The sequence below is a fragment of the Orcinus orca genome, chromosome 10, assembly GCF_937001465.1.
Source record: "Orcinus orca chromosome 10, mOrcOrc1.1, whole genome shotgun sequence".
Taxonomy (NCBI): Eukaryota; Metazoa; Chordata; class Mammalia; order Artiodactyla; family Delphinidae; genus Orcinus; species Orcinus orca.
Genome location: NC_064568.1, coordinates 13,015,179 through 13,039,810, shown reverse-complemented (window position 1 = coordinate 13,039,810; position 24,632 = coordinate 13,015,179). Strand labels below are relative to the sequence as shown.

The 24,632-nt window shown below is 39.8% G+C and overlaps 1 protein-coding gene across 5 annotated transcripts in view; it reads left to right on the top strand.

Moving 5' to 3' along the window:
• The window catches only part of CNTN4 (contactin 4), a 966,359-nt gene that overhangs the window by 869,041 nt on the left and 72,686 nt on the right, over positions 1–24,632 (top strand). For all 5 annotated transcript variants that reach the window (XM_033437184.2, XM_004274769.3, XM_049715562.1 and 2 more), the window contains one exon: positions 15,932–16,059. In XM_033437184.2, the coding sequence (XP_033293075.1) occupies positions 15,932–16,059 (128 nt within the window). The remainder of the gene's footprint in view (positions 1–15,931; positions 16,060–24,632) is intronic.

The following is a 24,632-nucleotide window of genomic DNA, read 5'->3' as shown; positions in this document are numbered from 1 at the left end:
ATTTCTTTCTTAACTGCAATATAACTATTAAGATGCTCTAAAAACTTGCAAATTAGGTTGTAAATAGCAGCGATGGAAGCATCAGCTCTTTTAGCCACATTTCCTGAAGTGCACTTTACATTATGCTAGAGATAGATTTATAAAATTAAGTCTGAGTGCTTATATAAAAAGTCCAGTTTCTTATTTTCCAAGCACAGTAGTATAATTGTAGCTCTAATTTATGGCATACTTTGTAGGATTGCTGATTAATTATACAGACCTCCTGACGTTTTATACCCTCTTCAACTTTGTTTCACTCTGCTATTTGACCGCTACAAAGCGAATATCCTAAATCACTTGTTATTCAGGTTACTTCATTTTTACAAATGAATTTACTCTTCACATCAGTTTTCTCATATATCACTCTAACTCGTAAATATTAAGCAGCATTCTGCTCCTCATTTTTGGACCGAACTCATAGATGTACACACACATACACACACCCACTGATTTATTCACTCCCAGGCACACAATCAAGAAAAAGCTTCTAGTAAGTTCTTTATCTGAATCTTATCATCTCCCCAAGGCAAACATGTCTAACAATTCTGCATCACTGAGATGCTGGACACATAAGCAAAGCAAAGCGAAAAAGCATAGATGCTAAACATAAAAATAAATACGATAAAAACATACCTAAGATATCACATTCTGGCCGGGTGTGCTTATCTGCCAGGATGCTGAGCCGACAGCCTGCTTTTTCTTTGGCAAAAGAGCTATTAAGCAGGATTTCAAGAGTTTTGGGGCTCATATCAGCCAGTCTGATTTTTTAATGATTAGAGATATCCAATTTGAATAATTCAGTACTGTGAATTCTTTGAGAAAGAATGGTAGCACATTTGGTTTGTTGCTTGAGATTATCAGTATTTTCAGGGCTACTATATTCCTTTCATCATTCAAGTTTAACATTTATGCAAAAGCCTCATTTACCAGATTTTCCAGGAAATGTGGTGTGCTGATTATTAGAGGAGGATTTGCCAGAAAACTCTTTTGTACGTAAATACAGTACAAATATGTTCAGATATTATCCTGTCCTTCACTTTAAGTAAGTCAGATTCACGATGATCTTTTCTCTTCAAAACCCGCCCCAGCGGGCTTCCCTGGTGGCGCAGTGGTTGAGAGTCTGCCTGCCAATGCAGGGGACACGGGTTCGTGCCCTGGTCCGGGAAGATCCCACATGCCGCAGAGCGGCTTGGCCCGTGCGCCATGGCCGCTGAGCCTGCGCGTCCGGAGCCTGTGCTCCGCAACGGGAGAGGCCACAACAGTGAGAGGCCCGCGTACCGCAAAAAAAAAAAAAAAAAAAAAAAAAAAAAACCCGCCCCCGGCAACATCCTTATCGAACTCCCCTTATCACTGACATATCTAAATTACTATCTTCTGTCCGTCCCCAAGACACCTTTAATTATAAGAGCTTCCTGCTTCTTTCTTAAGCTGCTTTCTTAAGCTCTTCACCTCTTCTGTCATCAGCTTCCCCTTGGAATTAGGGAAAGGTCCTTGCAGACTTTGGCTATTAAGTAGAGGCGGACCCATATCAATTCCTTAAATGTTCTGTCATCATGAGAATTATTTATTGGAACCCATTACCTATGTGACTTCACAGTTCTTTTTAGGTGGTTTGTCCGAAAAGAGTGAAGACTCTTCCTTGAAAAGAAATCACTTTCTTTTCTAGCCAGGGAGGAAAAAATAGTATAACCATGAGGTTCCTGTGTACATTTTTCACATGACACTTGGTTGAGTATTTCTTGAGAGAAAAGAAGATTGGGGCAAGGACTCAGGTTGATCGTGAAAGTTTCTCCAGTGCAAAATAGACTTGCAGGTACAGGGCACATACAAATGATTCCCCTGGAAAAGAAAATACCCAGTATTAATTTCAGCATGTAGAGTCTTTTTACTGAGCTTCATAGAAAACAGTAATACAGTTTACACACGTTCATGACTAAAATTTTTATGGCATCTCTGTTTACTCCAGGGCAATGATTTCTCTTTAGCCTTGTGCCATGGGTCAGGGGGAGCTTTAGGAGGCTTATGCACTTTCAAAAACAATGTACATTGTTGCATTTGTGGGGGAGGGAGAATGTTATAATTTGCTTCCTGTTCTTAAAGAGATCTCTGACTTCCACCCACCAAAAAAGGTTAGAAATCAAGGTTTTCATCCAAGGAGGTGTCACTAGTGTCTCTACAGTTCTCAAGACTGAATTTTCATCCAATTATCAATATATTTACTGTGTACCTCTTTGTACATAAAGGAGTATATGAAATAATAAGGGGACAGAAAGAAGTGTAAGACCTGGGCCCTGATTTCTGGAAATTCTTTGGGTAGGAGGGGTGATGGGATATTGAGGCAGTATATGACAAATGCCATGTGAGTAGATTGGACAACCTTGCAGTGTCATGAATTTGCAGTAATGGCACCTGCCCAACACAGGTTGATGGCCCACTTGGTCATAATATTGTAAAGGGAGCTTGATCCTGGGAACATGGTTGAAATAGATGTGTGTTTCACAAAGTATAAGACTTGCGCCTCTCCAAGGACGGTACACAGTATACAGACATTGAATGCCAGTGAACCACGTAGTTCTCTGTCTTCCGTGAGTCCACCCGGGAGAAAGTCAGTCTGGTCCTACTGTGTCTGAACACTTTTGAAATCCTGGTTAATACCTCTTTTGCCAAAGAAAAAGCAGGCTGTCAGCTCAGTATCCTGGCAGATAAGCACACCCAGATAGAATGTGATATTTTAGGTATGTTTTTATCATATTTATTTTTATCTTTAGCATCTATTTATGACAAGTGATACTGGTTTCCTTTATTTAATTACTTTAATTTTAAACTTTGAGCCATTTAAAGAAAATATTGTGACTATTAATTATGATAATGATGCAGAAAATAATAATAGTAAAAATGATCATTGCAGCTAACATTTATTAGGTATTACTATGCACCACCACAGTTATAAATGTTTCATGGGTATTTTTACATTTAACCTTCTCACAAACCCTGTGAAATGGAGGTGCTGTTATTTTTATTTTAGAGATGGCAGACTGGAGCCCGGAGAGGCTAAGAGACCTTCCCAAGTCACGTGTCTAATAAATATTGGAGGAAGGATTCAAGCCATCTGGTAGTACATGAATATGACAGAAACTGGGAGCATGCTGGGGAGTTTGGGAAAGTTTAGACTGTACGACCATTACGGTGATACAGTTAGGAGTTTATGTTCTTTTGTAGAAGGCAAAAACTGATAGGTGCCACTCGTGTGCAGGGCAGGGGGGACTTACGGAATTGTTGCTGGGCCCTGATAGTGGGGTTCTATCGTGATATTGCAGGAACTAGGAGACTCCACTTTGATTTTCTCTCTTAGCAGTGTTATAAAGTCCTGGGTTGAGGGGTTGAAGCACATAAACCATGATCCTGCAATTCCCAAAGGAAAGTCGGGTACATAATCAAATTAAAACATTTTTTTTCTCCAGCATAGCCAGTATAGCTATTTGTGCTGTGGAAGCCTCTTCTACTTACTAAATTATGTAATCTATATAGTGACCCTCTCTTTCTAATTAATAATTAACATTGTCTTCCAGGCATTTTAGTCACTTCCCAGTAAAGGAACCTTCTGTGATTACAACTTTGCTGTGTTTTTATACATTCTTTCCTTCTGCTTCTGCTTTGAGACAATAGTGTGAACACACATTTCTCGATATTAGAAAAAGCAGTTTCAACAAGTAAAATGAAAAAGCCAAAAAAATGTATTTAATTATAATCAAAGATCTAATGGCAAATTTAAGGAAAACCTCTCACACAGTGGTTATAATGTTCTTCTGCTTCCTGTTTCGTTTCTTTCCTGGGCCCTCCAGCCCTGCAGGATGATTTGGTAGAAAGAGTGCAGGCTTTGTAGTGAGATCTGAGTTAGAAACTGTACTCCATCCCTTATTAACTAAACTTGGACATTTTCATTCACTTCTCTGGATTTCATTTTTCTCAACAGAAAAATTGGAATAATAACGCTTCTCAGGATTGTTGTGCAGATTAAATGTGATAAGTGCAAGCACTCAACAGCATCCAGTAGTACACTGTAGGTGCTTAATAAGCTTTCTCACACCTTGCCCTGCCCAACGCTCAACTGAGTATATTTACAGCTATTCCTCTGGGTCTTTTGGTCCATTTCTGTGCATGTCTTCTTTATTTCCAATGATTTCTAAAGACAGCTGCAGTTGGTTATTAAACTATTCTAGTGTCCTAAGAGGTTGTTACATAAAACTTCCTGAGTGCCTGTAGCTTAATAATAAGTTTTTTTTCTCATTTTCTTGCTTTAATAAAAACACATAGAGGTACAGAAAATAGAATATTATATTACCTTCCTGTCCCCACCTCGTTTATCTTCCCAATGCCTTGTAAATTAATTTGAAATTATCTCAGGTCATAAGAAACTGGAGAAAAGGAATTCTAAGTCTTATATTAATAGAGACACAGAGAAGTACTACCTGAATGAAAGGTAGCAATTTAAGAAACAAATTTTAGACAAAACCATGTCCTGTATTTTATTTCTTCTCCCCCAAACATGGTATTTTTAGTGTTATTTGTAATGCAGAAAATTACAAAGTTTTTCCTGCCCAAGAAATGTATTTCCTACGTTCATCCACACACCATGTCATAAAGAATAATTAAAATGAACTTTACAATATTAAATACTCTTCTTGCCCTGAGCAGATAGATCCTTCCAGGTTATTTTATGAATCTTTTAAAACTGTTGTTCAGAGAAAATTAGAGCCGGATCAAACCAGGTTAAACAAACATGAGTTTATTTTCTTTTTCCAGCAGTGCTGCAGGCAAGGGCAGTAGCTCTGAACTGCCAATTGTTCTGCAGGCAGAAACACACAGGTTGCTCACTGGTTTATTAAATTCGAATCTGACGACAGAAAGCAAATTATCTCTAAGGGAACTTTATCACCAGGGTGTCTGTTCAATAGCGATGTCTATTGCTGCCTTGGACATTACACAGAAAGATTAATGACAGGCTGGCCTGAAACCACCCTTAGAGTAAGTTTCTTCCCACTGACCTTCACTTAAATTGGTCATCCAAAGCATCCTTTATTCTTAAGATGGGGAGGAAAGCCATCTTCTAGAGCTCTCAGTTGACTCTATAAATTGCGTCTTACTACAAAACAGTCTTTCTTTCATAAACCAGGATAATTCATTCTCCCCAGTCAGGCTGAGCATTTCCATGTATCTTTTGAAATTAAGTATATAAACTCAAGCAAATTCCAGTTAAAAGTTGTAGTAGCCAGCATTCTTCAGAAAAGCTGAACCAATAGGATATATAGGAGAAGGTTTATTATAGAAGTGGGCTCACACATTTATGGAGGCAGGAGGTCACACGGTCTGCCGTTTGCAAGCTGGAAAAGCAGGAAGGCTGGTGGTGTCATTCAGAATTCCAAAGCCTGAGAGTAGGCATACGTCCCAGTCCAAGCCTAAAGGTCCAAGAATCAGGAGCACGGACATCCAAGGTCAGGAGAAGATGGGTGTCCCAGTTCAAAGAGAGAACGGATTCTCCCTTCCTCAGCTTTTTTATTCTATCAGGCCTTCTAAAGATGGGACGATGACCGTCCGTATTGGCAATGGCAATCTATACTCTCTCCACCAACTCAAATGCTAATCTCTTCCAGAGACACCCTCCCAGACACACTCAGAAATAATGTTTTACTAGCTATCTGAGCATCCCTTAGCCCGGTCAAGCTGACACGTAAAATTAACCATCACAAAAATTAAAATATCTTTTGAATTTTACGAAAATAGATAGCCAAATTCAAACCCAAACAAGTCCTATTTTTTTTTCTTCAGAGCAGTGTTTCGGTGTGTCTTGCTAATGTCTACAGCATATCAATGCCAGTTAACCTGCCAGGCTTTTCCTGTTTCTCAGCTGGCACAAAGCCAGGGATAGCTCTGAGTACATATGTCTTCAGGTCTGTTGGTCACAGGCTGATTCTCTAGTTGATAGGTTGAAAAGACAAATCTTTGTCTCTTCCTTACCACCTCTCCACTCCTTCAGAGTTTTGACTACTTCATGGGTGTCATATTCTAAAACTATTTTGTATTTCCATTGCCTCAAGGACAAGTAAAGATACGGCTGCTCTCCAGCAATTTGGCTTCTATGCAGAACTATTTAGAAAACCGTAGGTCACCATTTGGTATAGATCTCTACCTAATTTTGACCATAATTTTAACATCAAGATAAATACTAATTAATCGTCTAGACAACAAAGAACAGATAGAATGGAAGTTCTACTTGATTCCAACAAATAAACTGGGTTAATTAAAGAAAAAAATTGAAATTGGAGGTAGGCCTTAATCCTCGTTTTCCTCTTGGACTTTTACCCTTCTACACATTATCCATTACCACATCAAACTGTCCTTCAGACTCTGCATGTGATTATTTTTTTTTAACATCTTTATTGGAGTATAATTGCTTTACAATGGTATGTTAGTTTCTGCTGTATAACAAATTGAGTCAACTATATGTTTACATATATCCCCATATCCCTTCCCTCTTGCATCTCCTTCCCACCCTCCCTGTCCCACCCTCTAGGTGGTCACAAAGCACCGAGCTGATCTCCCTGTGCTATGCGGCTTCCTCCCACTAGCTATCTATTTGACATTTGGTAGTGTATATATGTCCACCACATGTGATCATTAGTTTATTACCACCTAAAAAGCGATAATTTCAAGTCTCTTTTAGCTACTCTTGGGGAAAAGGGCCAGGCCCATGGAGAAGGGAAGTGGATGCACTGGGGAGACCACGTGTGATGGTTCTGCCCCCCACATCACCCCTTCTCCTTATCCTCTGATGGCTGCGAAGTAGGCGCTGAAGCTGCTTGCTCAACCTAGACCAGTAATTCTGGTGGGTTTCCATTCTTAACACTTATGATTGGTTGAAGAATGTCCCTTAAGTTTCATATCTACCTGAAGTTCAAATGAAGTCATACAAGATTAGGATGGACCCTAAACCAATGACTGGGGTCCTTGTAAGAAGAGGGAGATTTGGGTACAGACACATGCACAGAGGGAAGACGACGTGGGGAGACACACAGTAAGAACTGCCTGTGAGGATGGAGTCAGAGATTGGAGTGATGCATCGGTAAGCCATGGAGCACCAAGGATGGTTGACTGTCACCAGAAGCTATGAGAGGCAAGAAGGACTCTCCTTCAGGGCCTCCAAAAGGAGCCAGCTCTGCCAGTGCCTTCATTTCGAACTCCTGCTCTCCAGAACTGTGGGACAAGAAATTCCTCTTGGTTTAAGCCACCCGGTTCGTGATACTTTGCTGTGGCAGTTCTAGGAAACGAATACAAAGCCCAATTTCTCCTCGAATCCCACTGCTCTGTTCTGTGTGGGATGTCTGGGGTGGGGAGAGTCCAAGAGGGAAGCAAGTGTGGCCTTAAACCTAAAGGCGAGATTCAGGAAGAGCAGCCCTGGGACACTGCAACATTTAGTGGTCAAAGAATTGCAGAAAATGCAGTGAAGAAGATTGAGGAGATTCAGCCAATAAGGTTGGAGGAAAATCCAGAAGCCAAGTAGAAAAATACTTCAAGGAAAGGGGAGTGATCAATTGTGTCAAGTTCTCCCGAGAGAAATCAGGCAAATTAAACATTGAGAATTGACTACTGGATTTTGCAGCATAGAAGCCACTGTGCTACACCCTGAGCTTGGCACAGATCCTTATGGAAGATGAACTTGTCATCAGAGAATGGCGGAGAAACGTATGTCTCATCCACCACCAAGCTGCTGAAACATGGCCTCCTGTTGGCGTATGAAGAGGTGCAGCACTGGCCAACCCCAGGGTTTACAGGAGTCTCTTCATGTCTGATACATAAAAGTCCAATAATAAGGTCAGCCTAATTAGGAGAATGAGAAAGAAGAAAGCAAGGAGAGGGAGCATCAGTCATAGAATTGATTCAGGAAAATTGTTGCAATAGTGTTTAATGTCCAGTAACTTATAATTAATTTACAGGAAAATTTGCTGTGTGTGTAGGGATCATATGCTGCCATATTGTAGATTCTTATTTACCCATTTGTTTGGGATAAACTTCAGCATTTAGTGACCAATGTTCCGCAAGTGATGTGGAAGAGAGCCACTTCAGCTATTTGTGTCAGCGATTTAAAACACATTTTCAGTTACATACAGACTTCTGAAGGGGAAAAGTCTCTGAAATCAATACGTGGCCTACATTTTCCATGTATATTTAGTTGAGCTTTCCATTTTATTTTTGGGATTCAGAGAATCACTTTCTGAAGTAAGAATAGCACAAACCTAACCCTTTCACATATGTACATACATACATACATACAGCTAACATGTAGTTCTAATTGTAAAGAAATAAGATGTGTGTGTGTGTGTGTGTGTGTGTGTGTGTGTGAGTCTGTGTGTCCTTACGGCTTTCCTAATGTAGAATTGGCCTACCTTCCACACTTCAGAGATATTTCTTAAACGCCTAACAATAACTTGTAACAAGGGCCAACATATTTTGTGGGCATACTATGTATCAGGCTAGTACTGAGTGAGTCACACAGATTACCTCGTTTAAGACGGCCATCCTAACTTTATTCTCAAATGTCAGATGAAAAGTCTCAAGCTTAGTGAGATAACTAGCTTTCCCAGAGTGACAAGACTCACAAGTGGTGACAGTGGGCTGGGAATGTAGGCAGGAGGCCGCCAGAACCTATACTCCTGAACCATTACACCATCCTGTGCCCCTGCATCCTCCCAACATGTGGGAGTCAATAAATGACAAAGATGATGCTTAAAAAAAAAAAAAAAAAAAAAAAAAAACCTAAAGGCTACCCCCAAGCCCTATCCCATGAGCTCAGCACATCACGAAGGTTTAAAGTAATTTCAAAAGGCCACAGGAGTGAGGTAGAGACATTAATGAGCTGCTCAAGCCAGGGATGGTGGGAGCTACAAAGCCCACCAGCTGCTTAAAGGAGTTTCCCCCTCCTTTCCTCTAGCCCACTGGTGCCCTGAGGGGAAGTGTTGCAGGACTACCCCATCTTCCCATTTGCCAAAATTAGCCAGGAATGAGTTTTTACATGACCTCTCCCAATTATTTGGTTTAAAAGAAAATTCTGTTGCAGAATGAAGCAAACGCATCTATGGCTAGGCAGTTCCTCATTCTAGGGCATCACCTGTGGTTCCTGGGATCAGGGGACCTGTGACGGCACCCCAGCATCCTGTCAGTTTGCTTGAGCTGAGACGTAGCAGTGCTTCTGTTGACCGTGTTTGAGGTTTTTTCATTTCTTTAATTTTTTTTTAACTTTTTATTTTATATTGGAGTTTAGCCGATGAACAATGTTGTGATAGTTTCAGGTGCGCAGCAAAGCGACTCAGCCATACATATACAGGTATCCATTCTCCCCCAGACTGCCCTCCCATCCAGGCTGCCACATAACATTGAGCAGAGTTCCTTGTGCTATACAGTAGGTCCTTGTTGGTTATCCATGCAGCAGTGTGTACATGTCAATTCCAAATTCCCTAACTATTCCTTCCCCACAACCTTCCGCCAGTGTTCACTCCCATATAACATGTAAACCGATTCTTTGACATTCAGGCTTTCAACTTCCAAACATGTTTTCTGGAACTCATCATGTATAAAAGAAAGGGGCAACCTGTTGTGACCCTTTGAGGTTTGTTTTTTCTTTAATTACGTAAAATTTTAAGTGAGTCATGATCTAACAATATTAAAGATAATATTAAATTTAACTTAACAGTTTGATACTTCCATTGTCTGTTGAAAGGAAATTATCAATCCATAATTCCTCCCTTTGCAGAAGGGGAGAAGTGATTTTCTAAGCTGCACTTTAAAGGGACTTACTTATAAGGGAAGTGTTTCCTTATGACTCAGAGGCAGGCGAGGACATGCTGCCTCTGTCATCAGCAACTGGGCTTCCATGGAGAATTACCCAGAACATCATAGGTCGCCATTTTAGAATAACCCTCCTCTGTAGGGTGACAGGATATTGCGGAGTTGGCAGTTTTTGTCCTCTGTTACTAAAGCCCCCAAAAAGAAAAGATCAGCATGTTTAAAGGTCCAATGTCCCCAGACAGGGTTAGATTTATAGGACTGACAAGGTCAGCTCTTCAATGGCTGAAACCCAGAGCCTCATACTGAGAAAGAGAGATTCAATTTGTCTCATAATTCCAAATATGCTCCCAGCCCCTATGGATCTGAAGTCTCCAAATGACAGTGGAGGAACAACTGCTTCTCTGTGTGATTGGTAATTTATTATGTTGTGAATTAGATGACCTCTTCTCTTGTAGAGAAAGTTAAGCCCTATGTCATACTTTTATTTTTACTGCTTGCTGATTTATCGTCTTTGACTTTTCTCTGATACTTATCAATGTTTTAAAAAGAGCAGGTAGGTCAAGGTTAACTTTTCTGTTCTAAGCCAGAAACAGATTTACATTTTCAATTCTTTTTATCTAACTCCATCACTATGCGTGAGTATTAGGAGGAGTCAGAGTTCAATATCAAGCTAATAGCTACAGGTCAGTCAGTAGTCTGAAACAGGGAAACAAAAATGAAGTAGAAACTTTGAAACCTCATGAAGAAATAGACGTGAAAGTGAAACTGTCCTTGAACTGGATTTAGGCACTTTATTCATAGAACAAAAATGGATGCAGTAGTATTAGGTGAAAAATACTTTTTCTAATTTGGTATAGGATCCACATTGAAGGGAAGCAAGTATCTAAATATTAGTATTGAGGTGCATTTCAGAAGTTCCTTGAGTTCATCCAAATTAGCCCCCAAGGCCAAGTGTTAGCTCTGTAGCTAATTCATCCCTCATCAAATTCCCAAAAAGCAGATTCAAAGCAATAGGTCATTGTATAGTTAGCTTTTATTTGCAGGAATAAATGGTATATGTTACAGCTGGGTGTGAAGAAGCTGATGTCAGTTTTTTCATACTCAGAACCCCATGGTTATTCCTCCATAGTGGAGTTAATCAGTCTCCTAGCAGCAAGTTCTATGGAGGTGGCATCACAGAATCATCTGCAGAATCTATTCCCTCCTCTCCACGTTCACTGCCACCATCTCCTGAACAAGTTCGGTAATTTCTTTAAGAGATTGGATTCGTCCAGTTATAAGGGCTGAGGACCCAATTTCTAATATCTTAAATTGGTGACTCGTATGACCGGAGCATCCAAAGGAAACTGCAGCCTTCAGGCATGGATGGAAACAGGGGTTCAAAGATGTTGTAAGGTCTCTACCTCTCCTATTCTCTGTGTCCCTTGGGCTCTATTTATCTTTGCTTGGCTTCTTGAAGACATGATTTCTTTGGCAGGCAAAACGACTGCCAACAGTTCTAGGCGCCCATCTCCAGACTTAACAATTCAGCAGAAAGATGGTTTCCTCAAATGGCTCCTGATTTTGGTGACTTGCCTATTTCTAAACCAATCACTTCAGAGAGGAGAATAGGGTCTCCTGATTGGCCAGGCCTCCTGCGTCCTTGCCCATCTTTATACTCTAGATAGTACGGGAAACAGCTTCTCCACTGGAAAAAGTAATGCCGCTTTTTCTATACATTTATACAAATGTGTGCATTATGGTATATAACACAGTGGAATCATTTCTAGTTATATAACCATCTAAGGTCCTCCTGATTTATAGAGGCCTGGTATACAGGAGGTAGATAGTAGATATCTACAAGTGCATGAGTCCAGTTTTTCATCCCCTTCCATGACAACTTGTGGTCACCGGTGTGTTCCTTAAGCATGATCATGTGTTGCCAGACTTCAGAGGGGAAGGACTACTGCAGAGTAGTCTTAGTCTTAACAGAGGCCTTTATTAATGCTTGAAACAATGGATCTAGGCGGGAACAGAGCTTTAGTTAATAGAGCATCTGGCTAGTGCACTTACATGGTGCATTTTATGTGCCATGCACTGTTCTCAGCACTGCACATCTCTACAACAACCCTATGGATATAGTTACTTTTATTTTTATTTATTTATTTATTTGCGGTACGGGGTCCTCTCACTGTTGTGGCCTCTCCCGCCGTGGAGCACAGGCTCTGGACACACAGGCTCAGCGGCCGTGGCTCACGGGCCCAGCCGCTCCACGGCATGTGGGATCTTCCCGGACCGGGGCACGAATCCGCGTTCCCTGCATCAGCAGGCAGACTCTCAACCACTGCACCACCAGGGAAGCCCTATAGTTACTTTTATTATTACACTATCTCAAATTAAAAAATTTAGATACAGAGACATTAACTTACCCAAAGTCACATAGCTCGTAACTGGTCCAAGCCTGATTTGAGGCTAGACAGTTGAGTTCCAGATCATATGTCCTTATTCACTACACTGCATTGCTCAGATAAGGAAGTGGTTGAATTTCCCAAAAGAGCAGTTCTCCCAACTTCATATTGCGCCCACAATTGGATTATCCCTAGGAAGAGTAAGCGGCCACAGAAGTGTGATGTGATTTAATGACAGCTACTAAAAATTACAAATCCTTCTACAAATTTTCTCCTTCACTGATCTTCTCCATCGTCTGGAACTCTAGCACTGGAGGCTTAGCTCTTTGTTCAGCTCTTTGTGAAAAACAATGGGAAGATTAACACACTAAACCCCTGTGAGCCACTAAAATCTTGAAGATGGGCAGTACGGTAGTTTGTAAATTTCCTTTCTCATTTCATGAGACCCGTAGGAAATTGGACAGGGAAGTTTTGAGGAAACAATGGATTTCCATAAAGGGAAAGAAGAGCCTTGTGAGAGGTTGTGAAGAGCTAGCTGGGTCCCATAGCTGAGTAGCCACAATATGTTGGGTGCCTTTTGTGCAATGGAAATACCAAAATTAGGGATGCACGATGGAAATGACACTGGGAAAAACGTGTACAGCACTTTACAGTTAATAGAAACTTTCACGTATATTATCTATTGTATAAGATAATCATCATAGTATCCTGTGTCATTAAAAAATAAAGACTGATGTAGATCAGTGGCTCTCAACTTGGGGTGATTTTGCCCCCAGGGAACATTTGGGAGATATTTTTGTTTGTCATGACTTGGGAGGAGGGGCAGAGCTACTGGAGTACAGTGGGTAGAGGTTAAAGATGCTGTTAAACATCCTCCCCAGGACAAAGACTTCTCTGGTCCAAAATGTCAGTAGTGAGAAACCTTTTTGTCTTGGAGCATAAGTCATTTGGCCACAGGTCATACACTTAGCAAGTATCAGGGTGAAGGCTAGGACCCAGGTCATCTGATGACAAATCCTGTGCTTGTTTCCTTATTCATATCCTTTGGCATTATACAGTATGCAGTGTGATACAGGCTTTTTAGGTTTGGGGAATTTTAAATGGTATAAATTTGGTGCTTTGAAAGAGTCAGCTCACCCCTCAGAGCGTTTAATACACCGTAGGCCTATGTTACTTCGTGGAAGTAGACTCCATGTCGAAAACACAAATGTCTGTCACCTTCCTTATTGAGTTCTCGTATGCCAACATTTCACAGTGTCCAGCAAATTATTTTGTAAATGGGAATATGATTAATTCCTTTAAAGCTATTTTTGTGATTATTGAGGTAATTAGGAATTCATCACCACTCTATTTTTGTAAGTACATTCTGCTCTTTGGCTAACGGGGTATCATACGTTCTTTATTGAGCAAGTGTTCTGTGTATATCTATGGTGTAAATGAACAAAGGGCCTCCTTGTCTGTATCCTGTACATTGATTTGGGATGACCCAGTTAATTCGTATATTGCCTTCAGGTTGTCACATGTGATAGGTGGAGTGCATGAAGCAGGATGATTTAATAACTATATTAAGAGAATGGTGTCCCATTTTCCCCATATATACCAGTGATTAAATAAGAGGACAGTTTTGAAGATAAAAGAGAACTACTACCTAATAAATACCAGGAATCTCACTGACCCTCTTACATAAGTTTTTACTGTCATCCTAGAAGATTGGTGCTACGAGCTCTATTCTCTAGATGAGGAAGCTAAAACTGAAAAAGTTAAGCAAGTTGCCTCCGTCCAGTCACATAGCTAGAGCTGATAGAACTGGAATTTGAACATCCATCCTTCTGATGCCAGCATCCTTTGTAGAGTTCTCACACCGTCATACTGTCTCATCAGCCTAAATCATAGAACCTGGAGTGAGTCGTCAGGAAGGCTGTCACTTCTCTATCCCTAAGAGCCTTTGAGAAAAGTAGATGCAGCATTTGCGACCCAGTGCATCTAAACCTTCCCTTGGTTTTAAACTGTTAGCCAAAATTCTATTAAGTAAAGCTGTGCCCATCCTAGTCCTTTTGTAAAGGACTCTGTTAAGGTTGGAACTACTGCCAAGTGGTTCAGTGACTCTGAATTCCTATAACATAATATTGATTTTTCTTTTATGATATTTATTTACTCATTCACTCCGTCACTTAACAGATGCTTACAGGGCATCTACTACATGTCGGTCCTGTGTACTAGATCCAGGAGATTGAGTCCTCAAGCAAACACTGTCCCTGCCCTCAGAGAAGCTGATATTCCATGTGATCAGACAGTTAACTAGTAAACGAAACTTCTGGATTGTGTTGAATGGGAGGAAATAAAGTGGCTGCAGGAAAAGAGAATAACAGGAAAAGGGAAATTCACTTTAGAAATGTGAGTCAGGAAAAGTCTATAAGGGACAGCTTGAGGTCCTGAGAGGGTATGAAGGTGAGAGCTATGCCCTGATATCAAGGCAGACAGAACAGCAAACAGAAAGGTCCTGAGGTGAGAAAGGGGTTCAGATACACTAAGAACTTGCAGAAGGCCAGTGTGACTAGAGTTCACCGAAGGGTAGAAAGATTAAGGTGAAATAAAGTAGGCTAGAGAAGGGCAAAGGCCAGATCCCTTAGGCTTTGTAGGTTCTAGCAAAGAATCTCTCCTGAGTGCAACTCAGAGCCAAAGAAGGATCTTTAAGCCTGGGGGGTGACGTAGTCTGATCTATATTTTAAAAATTTCCCTGGCCACTGACTGAAGAATGCGTTTGAGGGGCAGGCGTAGAAATAGATCATTTAAGAGGCTGTCGTGAAGGGTTGGGTGAAAAAGAGGGAGCAGAAGAGATAGACAGAAGTGGGTAGATTTGAAAGATACAGTGAAGATTCAACAGGCATTTACCTTGAATGGGCCATCTGTGTACCTTTCTTATTTCTCCAGCTAGCCTCTAAGCCATGCTGTGTGTCTTATTCATCCTAGCATCTCTCCCTTCAGCTGTCGTCAAGTTTAAAACAGGGTCCTCTCGAATCCTTCCTGTTCCAGTTTTGTATCTGTCAGTGAAAGTGTTTCCTTCCCACCTGGTAGTAGATATTTGTCCCTAATTGTGGGCCCTGAGATGCGCCATCTACATTTGCTATTTTACCAAAGTCATACCATGTTGTGGAATATTTTAATTTTTTAAGTTCAGTTTTTGCATCTTTTTAAAAGTGTATTGTCTGACATATTTCAGAAAGAAATATGCTTAATAATAACTCATTTAATTTAAGCCTTCTCATCTAGAAGAAAACACTTTCAATGAAAATGCATAAAGTGGCCCATCAAGGGATTTATTTTTTCTTATTCTTCAGCAGTTTTAAGACTAACGGTGATCTACAGTAAGCCTTCTCTCTGCATAATGTGGTTAGAGCTGTCGAAGAGAGAGAATGGTTACAACGAGTTTCCTTTTTCTAATAGTTATTCCAACAGACTGTTGAGACCATATTAGCCAGAAAAGTATTAAGAGTACTAAGTCATGCATCCTAATCATGTGTATGTAGACGAATATCCTAAAGATGAAGCTGTCAAGTGATGTAGCCATGATTTAATAGTTTGAAAATGACAGAATGACAGAAATAATTTCCAGTTGGTCATATGGGATAAACTTACCATTTGGGGTTTATTTGCTTTGATTTCAGAATTACCATTTCTGAAGATGGAAGCCTCAGAATCGTCAATGTGACTAAATCAGATGCTGGAAGTTATACCTGCATAGCCACTAACCATTTTGGAACTGCTAGCAGTACTGGAAACCTGGTAGTAAAAGGTAATTACTAACCCGGAGAACATATAGATTAATATGTGTGTCCTCATTTCAAACAATGTAATCTATTGAAGTGACATCCTTCATATTAATATGTACAGATATCACTGTGTCGCTAAATTAATTCATCATGGCAAACATGATATGATTAATAATTCTTAGGGAACTGTTGGTAATGCATATGATTGAAAAGCTATCTTATTTCAGGATCATCCAATACAATTTTGAGAATTACAGCCATTGTAGCTATTATAGTATTGTAACTAATGTTATCTTCAATCCTTTAATTAAATTTCTTTCAAGTCTCTATAGATTTGGAATTCATGTCTAGGAACACTGTGCTAACAAATTAAAAACCCACGACTCAAATACTAATTTTAGCTAACATTGTTTAAGCAATAACATTGGCGATTTTTTAAAAGAGCTGCCTTGGTTATTCAGAGGTATGGATGTGGAGTATTATACTAATAAAGGGCTTTGACCACCCCTGTGTTTTGCTTCAGTCACCCAGCCAACCCTGTCGGTTTTAAAGAAAGAAAATTTTCCACATCCCTTAGCCTGGGTGCTTTATAGTAGAGACAGAAACTCCTTTATGCTCTTGGCATGGCACAGGATGTAAGTCTATTCCAACACCAGGTTGATGGGATGGGCTGAAAGTACCAAGTAAGAATTGTGAGAGATGAGATTTTAATTTACATTTAATGTGCATTTCTATCACTTTATATCTTGCCCCTGAGTCAGGGATCTTGGCAGTGATCTGACTGAGGAAGATAAAGCTTAGGTTGGTGAGTTTCTCAGGGTCACCAGTAGCAGAAGAGGGATGTGAACCCAGGAATCCCGATTCTGCCTTCTCCCTGGTTCTTTCTACTGTGCCAGGAAATCTTACTCATTTTTCCTGTTTCTCTATAATAGATACAGATGTGTTATAGCATATTTATTATTTCCCTCTTGCCCATTTGTAGCTCCCTCTGTGAAGTAAGATAGCCTAAGGCAAATTAAAATATCCCCAAAAGAATATTTGCCTCTATTTTAATTTAAAGAAGAAAACTAAAAATCACCTAATTATGTATTTCGGAGTCATTAGAAGTTGGAAAAGTACTGCCACTTATGGAAGCCTTTTTATCATAAACATACTTGTCTATGCAGATAGAAAACTGTAAGTTCAAGAGTCAGACGTAAATCTGTATTTGGATGGACTCCAGCTATTTCAACCTATTACTCACTCAGAGCAATAGTGTGGGTATGTGACTATGTGTTTGTTCTGTTTCACAGGGCAGAGGAAAAAGAAGTTAGTAAGACTTGTAAAACAAAATTTCAGCTAGACGTCTTTGCTAATGTATAGCTTTCTCAGCTACAAAAGGAAACTTAGTGATGGACTAGGACCAGGAGGAACCGCAAGGTTTCAGAGCTGATCAATGACAGAGCTGACACCTAACTATAGTTGATTTGCTAGTTATGGAGATGAAAGAGAAGAGTAGGCAGAAGTCTTCAGTAGTGATGAAGAGGCTGGGCTCAGAGTCAGAGAGATCTGGCTTTGGATCTTATTTCTCCCACTTACTGGCTCCGTGACCTTGGATGAGATAATTAACCTGTGTGGGGATAATAGCAGTGCTGACATCATCGGGTTGTTTTGATGACTGAGATTATCCGTGTGAACCGCTTAACATGGTGCTTGGCACTTAGGAAATACTAGTAGTTGCTTTTGCTGTTGTTGTTTGTATTTTAACAAAATGGCTCTACATACCTTCTAAATCTTATTGAAATGGAAATTCATGAAGTTTCCACCCATTAGGAGAATCAGTAAAGAGAAGGGAGCCTGCCACAAAGACATGACTGAGACTGTGAAAGACTATGAACACCTGAGCAGAGACATCATATATATGTTATGTATTGTTCAAACTGGGGTATTTTCACATGTAGGAATAAGTTATGTCCTGTGTTTGGTTAGTATCCTTCTCATAAACCTGACTTCCTCAGCTCTCAAAATAGTTGGCAGAAAGGAAAGTCCTCTCTTTCCCATCAGAGTCCATCTCCCAGGAGTACCACCAGCCCCAGGATAAAAACATTCTTAACCATGCATAGAATTCCCTGCTGCTCCTCTTGTAGTGAATTATGGTGCAAAGCTTAGAGAGACACCAGTGATGAAATGCACAATGATCGCCTCCTTACTTGGGTGGCTGTAAATGTTGCTGACATAGTAACTTCTTTCTATGTTAAGAAACTTAACACTTCATTTTTTGCCTTCTAGTAAAATGTAAACAGTGATTCCGCATGTATGATATAACAGATTATTTTAGGCAATCCAGAGTTAAACTGGGTTTTTTTAATTTAAGTAATTATTTCTTTCAGTGTATATTAGGAAAATGCTAGTTTTTTTTTCCTCTTTGTTCCTGTGATCTGGTTCACATCTGCACAAATTTCTTTTTTTTTTAATTTAATTTATTTTTTTATACAGCAGGTTCTTATTAGTTATCCATTTTATACAAATTAGCATATATATGTCAATCCCAGTCTCCCAATTCATCCCACCACCACCCCCACCGCCACTTCCCCCCCTTGGTGTCCATACGTTTGTTCTCTACATCTGTGTCTCAATTTCTACCCTGCAAACTTGTTTATCTGTACAATTTTTCTGGGTTCCACATATATGCGTTAATATACGATATTTGTTTGTCTCTTTCTGACTTACTTCACTCTGTATGACAGTCTCTAGATCCATCCACGTCTCTACAAATGACCCAATTTCGTTCCTTTTTATGGCTGAGTAACATTCCATTGTATATATGTATCACATCTTCTTTATCCATTCCTCTGTGGATGGGCATTTAGGTTGCTTCCATGAACTAACTATTGTAAACAGTGCTGCAACGAACATTGGGGTGCATGTGTCTTTTTGAATTATGGTTTTCTCTGGGTATGTGCCCAGTAGTGGGATTGCTGGGTCATCTGGTAATTCTATTTTTAGTTTTTTAAGGAACCTCCATACTGTTCTCCATAGTGGCTGTATCAATTTACATTCCCACCAACAGGGCAAGAGTGTTCCCTTTTCTCCACACCCTCTCCAGCATTTGTTGTTTGTAGATTTTCTGATGATGCCCATTCTAACTGGTGTGAGGTGATACCTCATTGTAGTTTTGATTTGCATTTCTCTAATAATTAGTGATGTTGAGCATCTTTTCATGTGCTTCTTGGCCATCTGTATGTTTTCTTTGGAGAAATGTCTGTTTAGGTCTTCTGCCCATTTTTGGATTGGATTGTTTGTTTTTTTTAATATTGAGCTGCATGAGCTGTTTATATATTTTGGAGATTAAATCTGTGTCCGTTGATTCGTTTGCAAATATTTTCTCCCATTTGGAGGGTTGTTTTTTCATCTTGTTTGTAGTTTCCTTTGCTGTGCAACAACTTTTAAGTTTCATTAGGTCCCGTTTGTTTATTTTTATTTTTATTTCCATTACTCTAGGAGGTGGATCAAAAAAGATCTTGCTGTGATTTATGTCAAAGAGTCTTCTTCCTATGTTTTCCTCTAAGATTTTTATACTGTCCGGTCTTACATTTAGATCTCTAATCCATTTTGAGTTTATTTTTGTGTATGGTGTTAGGCAGTGTTCTAATTTCATTCTTACATGTAGCTGTCCAATTTTTCCAGCACCACTTATTGAAGAGACTGTCTTTTCTCCATTTTATATCCTTGCCTCCTTTGTCATAGATTAGATGACCATAGGTGCGTGGGTTTATCTCTGGGCTTTCTATCCTGTTCCATTGATCTATATTTCTGTTTTTGTGTAAGCACCATATTGTCTTGATTACTGTAGCTTTGTAGTATAGTCTGAAGTCAGGAAGTCTGATTCCTCCAGCTCCATTTTTTTCCCTCAAGACTGCTTTGGCTATTCAGGGTCTTTTGTGTCTCCATATAAATTTTAAGATTTTTTTGTTCTAGTTCCGTAAAAAATGCCATTCGTAATTTGATAGGGATTGCATTGAATCTGTAGATTGCTTTGGGTAGTATAGTCATTGATTCTTCCAATCCAAGAGTATGGTTTGTCTCTCCATCTGTTTGTATCATTAATTTCTTTCACCAGTGTCTTATAATTTTCTGCATACAGGTCTTCCTAGATATTTTATTCTTTTTGTTGCAATGGTAAATGGGAGTGTTTCCTTAATTTGTATTTCATATTTTTCATCATTAGTGAAAAATGCAAGAGATTTGCATTTTGTTAGATTGTTTATTTGAAGCTATCTGGTCCTGGGCTTTTGTTTGTTGGAAGGAATGCAAGAGATTGCTGTGCATTAATTTTGTATCCTGCAACTTTACCACATTCATTGATTAGGTCTAGTATTTTTCTGGTGGCATCTTTAGGATTCTCTATGTATAGTCTCATTTCATCTGCAAACAGTGACAGTTGTACTTCTTCCTTTCCAATATGTATTCCTTTTATTTCTTTTTCTTCTCTGATTGCCATAGCTAGGACTTCCACAACTATGTTGGATAATAGTGGTGAGAATGGACATCCTTGTCTTGTTCCTGATCTTAGAGGAAATGCTTTCAGTTTTTCACCATTTAGAATGATGTTTAGGGCTTCCCTGGTGGCGCAGTGGTTGAGAGTCCACCTGCCAATGCAGGGGACACGGGTTCGTGCCCCGGCTCGGGAAGATCCCACATACCGCGGAGCAGCTGGGCCCGTGAGCCATGGCCACTGAGCCTGTGTGTCTGGAGCCTGTGCTCCGCAGTGGGAGAGGCCACTACAGTGAGAGGCCTGTGTATAGCGAAAAAAAAAAAAAAATGATGTTTGCTGTGGGTTTGTCATATATGGCCTTTATTATGTTGAGATAGGTTCCCTCTATGCCCACCTTCTGGAGAGTTTTTATCATAAATGGGTTGAATTTTGTCAAAAGCTTTCTCTGCATCTATTGAGATGATCACATGGTTTTTCTTCTTCAGTTTGTTAATATGGTATATCACATCGATTGATTTGCATGTATTGAAGAATCCTTGCATCCCTGGGATAAATCCCACTTGATCATGGTGTATGATCCTTTTAATGTGTTGTTGGATTCTGTTTGCTAGTTTTTTGTTTTTGTGTGTGTGTGTGTGGTATGCGGGCCTCTTACTATTGTGGCCTCTCCCATTGTGGAGCACAGGCTCCGGGCGCGCAGGCTCAGCGGACATGGCTCACGGGCCCAGCCACTCCGCAGCATGTGGGATCGTCCCAGACCAGGGCACAAACCCATCTCCCCTGCATCGGCAGGCAGACTCTCAACCACTGTGCCACCTGGGAAGCCCCTGTTTGCTAGTATTTTGTTGAGGATTTTTGCATCTATATTCATGAGTGATATTGGTCTGTAATTTTCTTTTGTTGTAGTATCTTTGTCTGGTTTTGGTATCAGGGTGATGGTGGCCTCATAGAATGAGTTTGGGAGTGTTCCTTCCTCTGCAATTTTTTTTCAAGAGTTTGAGAAGGATGAGTGTCAGCTCTTCTCTAAATGTTTGATAGAGTTCACCTGTGAAGCCATCTGGTCCTGGGCTTTTGTTTGTTGGAAGATTTTTAATCACAGTTTCAATTCCATTACTTGTGATTGGTCTGTTCATATTTTCTATTTCTTCCTGGTTCAGTCTTGGAAGGTTATACCTTTCTAAGAATTTGTCCATTTCTTCCAGGTCATCCATTTTTTTGGCATAGAGTTGCTTGTAGTAGTCCCTTAAGATGCTTTGTATTTCTGCGGTGTCTGTTGTAACTTCTACTTTTTCATTTCTAATTTTATTGATTTGAGTCCGCTCCCTCTTTTTCTTGATGAGTCTGGCTGATGGTTTATCAATGTTGTTTATCTTCCAAAGAATCAGCTTTTAGTTTTATTGATGTTTGCTATTGTTTTCTTTGTTTCTATTTCATTTATTTCTGCTCTGATCTTTATGATTTCTTTCCTTCTACTAACTTTGGGTTTTGTTTGTTCTTCTTTCTCTAGTTCTTTTATGTGTAATGTTAGATTGTTTATTTGAGATGTTTGTTGTTTCTTGATGTAGGATTGTATTGCTATAAACTTCCCTCTTAGACCTGCTTTTGCTGCCTCCCATAGGTTTTGTCTTGTCGTGTTTTCATTATCATTTATCTCTAGGTATGTTTTGGTTTCCTCTTTGATTTCATCAGTGATCTCTTGGTTATTTAGTAACGTATTATTTAGCCTCCATGTGTTTGTGTTTTTTATGTTTTTTTCCCCTGTAATTGATTTCTAATCTCATAGCATTGTGCTCAGAAAAGAAGCTTGATATGATTTCAATTTTCTAAAATTTACTGAGGCTTGATTTGTGACCCAAGATGTGATCTATCCTGGAGAATGTTCCGTGCGCACTTGAGAAGAAAGTGTAGTCTATTTTTGGATGGAATGTCCTATATATATCAAGTAGATCTATCTGGTCTATTGTGTCCTTTAAAGCTTGTGTTTCCTTACTAATTTTCTGTTTGGATGATCTGTGCATTGGTATAAGTGAGGTGTTAAAGTCCCCCACTATTATTGTGTTACAGTGGATTTCCTCTTTTATAGCTGTTAGCAGTTGCTTTATGTATTGAGGTGCTCCTATGTTGGGTGCATATATATTTATAATTGTTATATCTTCTTCGTGGATTGATCCCTTGATCATTATGTAGTGTCCTTCCTTGTCTCTTGTAACATTCTTTATTTTAAAGTCTATTTTATCTGATACGAGTATTGCTACTCCAGCTTTCTTTTGATTTCCATTTGCATGGAATATCTTTTTCTATCCCCTTACTTTCAGTCTGTATGTGTCCCTAGGTCTGAAGTGGGTCTCTTGTAGGCAGCATACATATGGGTCCTGTTTTTGTATCCATTCAGCGAGCCTGTGTCTTTTGGTTGGAGCATTTAATCCATCCATGTTTAAGGTAGTTATCGACATGTATTTCCTATGACCATTTTCTTAATTGTTTTGGGTTTGGTTTTGTAGGCCCTTTTCTTCTTTTGTGTTTCCCACTTAGAGAAGTTCCTTTAGCATTTGTTGTAGAGGTGGTTTGGTGGTGCTGAACTCTCTCAGCTTTTGCTTGTCTGTAAAGCTTTTGATTTCTCCATCGAATCTGAATGAGATCCTTGCTGGGTAGAGTAATCTTGGTTGTAGGTTCTTCCCTTTCATCACTTTAAATATGTCATGCCACTCCCTTCTGGCTTGTAGTGTTTCTGCTGAGAAATCCACTGTTTACCTTATGGGAGTTCCCTTTTATGTTTTTTGTCGTTTTTCCCTTGCTGCTTTCAATAATTTTTCTTTGTCTTTAATTTTTGCCTATTTGATTACTATGTGTCTTGACGTGTTTCTCCTTGGGTTTATCCTGTATGGGACTCTCTGTGCTTCCTGGACTTGGGTGGCTATTTCCTTTCCCATGTTAGGGAAGTTTTCAACTACAATCTCTTCATATGTTTTCTCAGGTCCTTTCTCTCTCTCTTCTCCTTCTGGGACCCCTATAATGCGAATGTTGTTGCATTTTATGTTGTCCCAGAGGTCTCTTAGGCTGTCTTCATTTCTTTTCATTCTTTTTTCTTTATTGTCTTCCACAGCAGTGAATTCTACCATTCTGTCTTCCAGGTCACTTATCCGTTCTTCTGCCTCAGTTATTCTGCTATTGATTCCTTGTAGTGTAGTTTTCATTTCATTTATGGTATTGTTCATCTCTGTTTATTTGTTCTTTAATTTTTGTAGGTCTTTGTTCAACATTTCTTGCATCTTCTCGATCTTTGCCTCCATTCTTTTTCCAAGGTCCTGGATCATCTTCACTATCATTATTCTGAATTCTTTTTCTGGAAGGCTGCCTATCTCCACTTCATTTAGTTGTTTTTCTGGGGTTTTATCTTGTTCCTTCATCTGGTACATAGCCCTCTGCCTTTTCATCTTGTCTGTCTTTCTGTGAATGTGGTTTTTGTTCCCCAGGCTGCAGGATTGTAGTTCTTCTTGCTTCTGCTGTCTGCCCTCTGGTGGATTGGGCTTGGAAAATACTACTTTTTGATGAGGCAAATGAGTACTTTATTTTTTTTTATTTGCGTATAATTTCTTTACAATGTTGTGTTAATTTCTGCTGTACAGTGAAGTGAATCAGGTATATACGTATATCCCCTTTCTCTTTGTCCTCCCTCCCATCCCACCCATCTAGGTGGTCACAGAGCACCAAGCTGAGCTCCCTGTGCTATATAGCAGGTTCCCAGTAGCTATCTATTTTACAGATGGTAGTGTACTTATGTGAAACCTAATCTCCCAGTTCGTCCCACCCTCCCCATCCCCCCGTGTCCACATGTCTGTTCTCTACATCTACACCTTTATTCCTGCCCTGCAAATAGATTCATCTGTACAAATGAGTACTTTAAAAACTGAGATTTTGTAGTAGACGGGAGAGTGGGAAGGATGGGACCAGAAGAGCCCGGTGGCCTATGAAAAGAGGAAGGCAGAGATCTGTAGGCAGGAACTGTGAAGTCAAAGTATGATGTTTCCCCACCTGATTGTGGGGGGAATTCATTTGTTTCAAAGCAGAGTTCTTTCTGGTATTCAACTGTAGTCACTTTCTCCACAGAGGCCCTCTGATTCT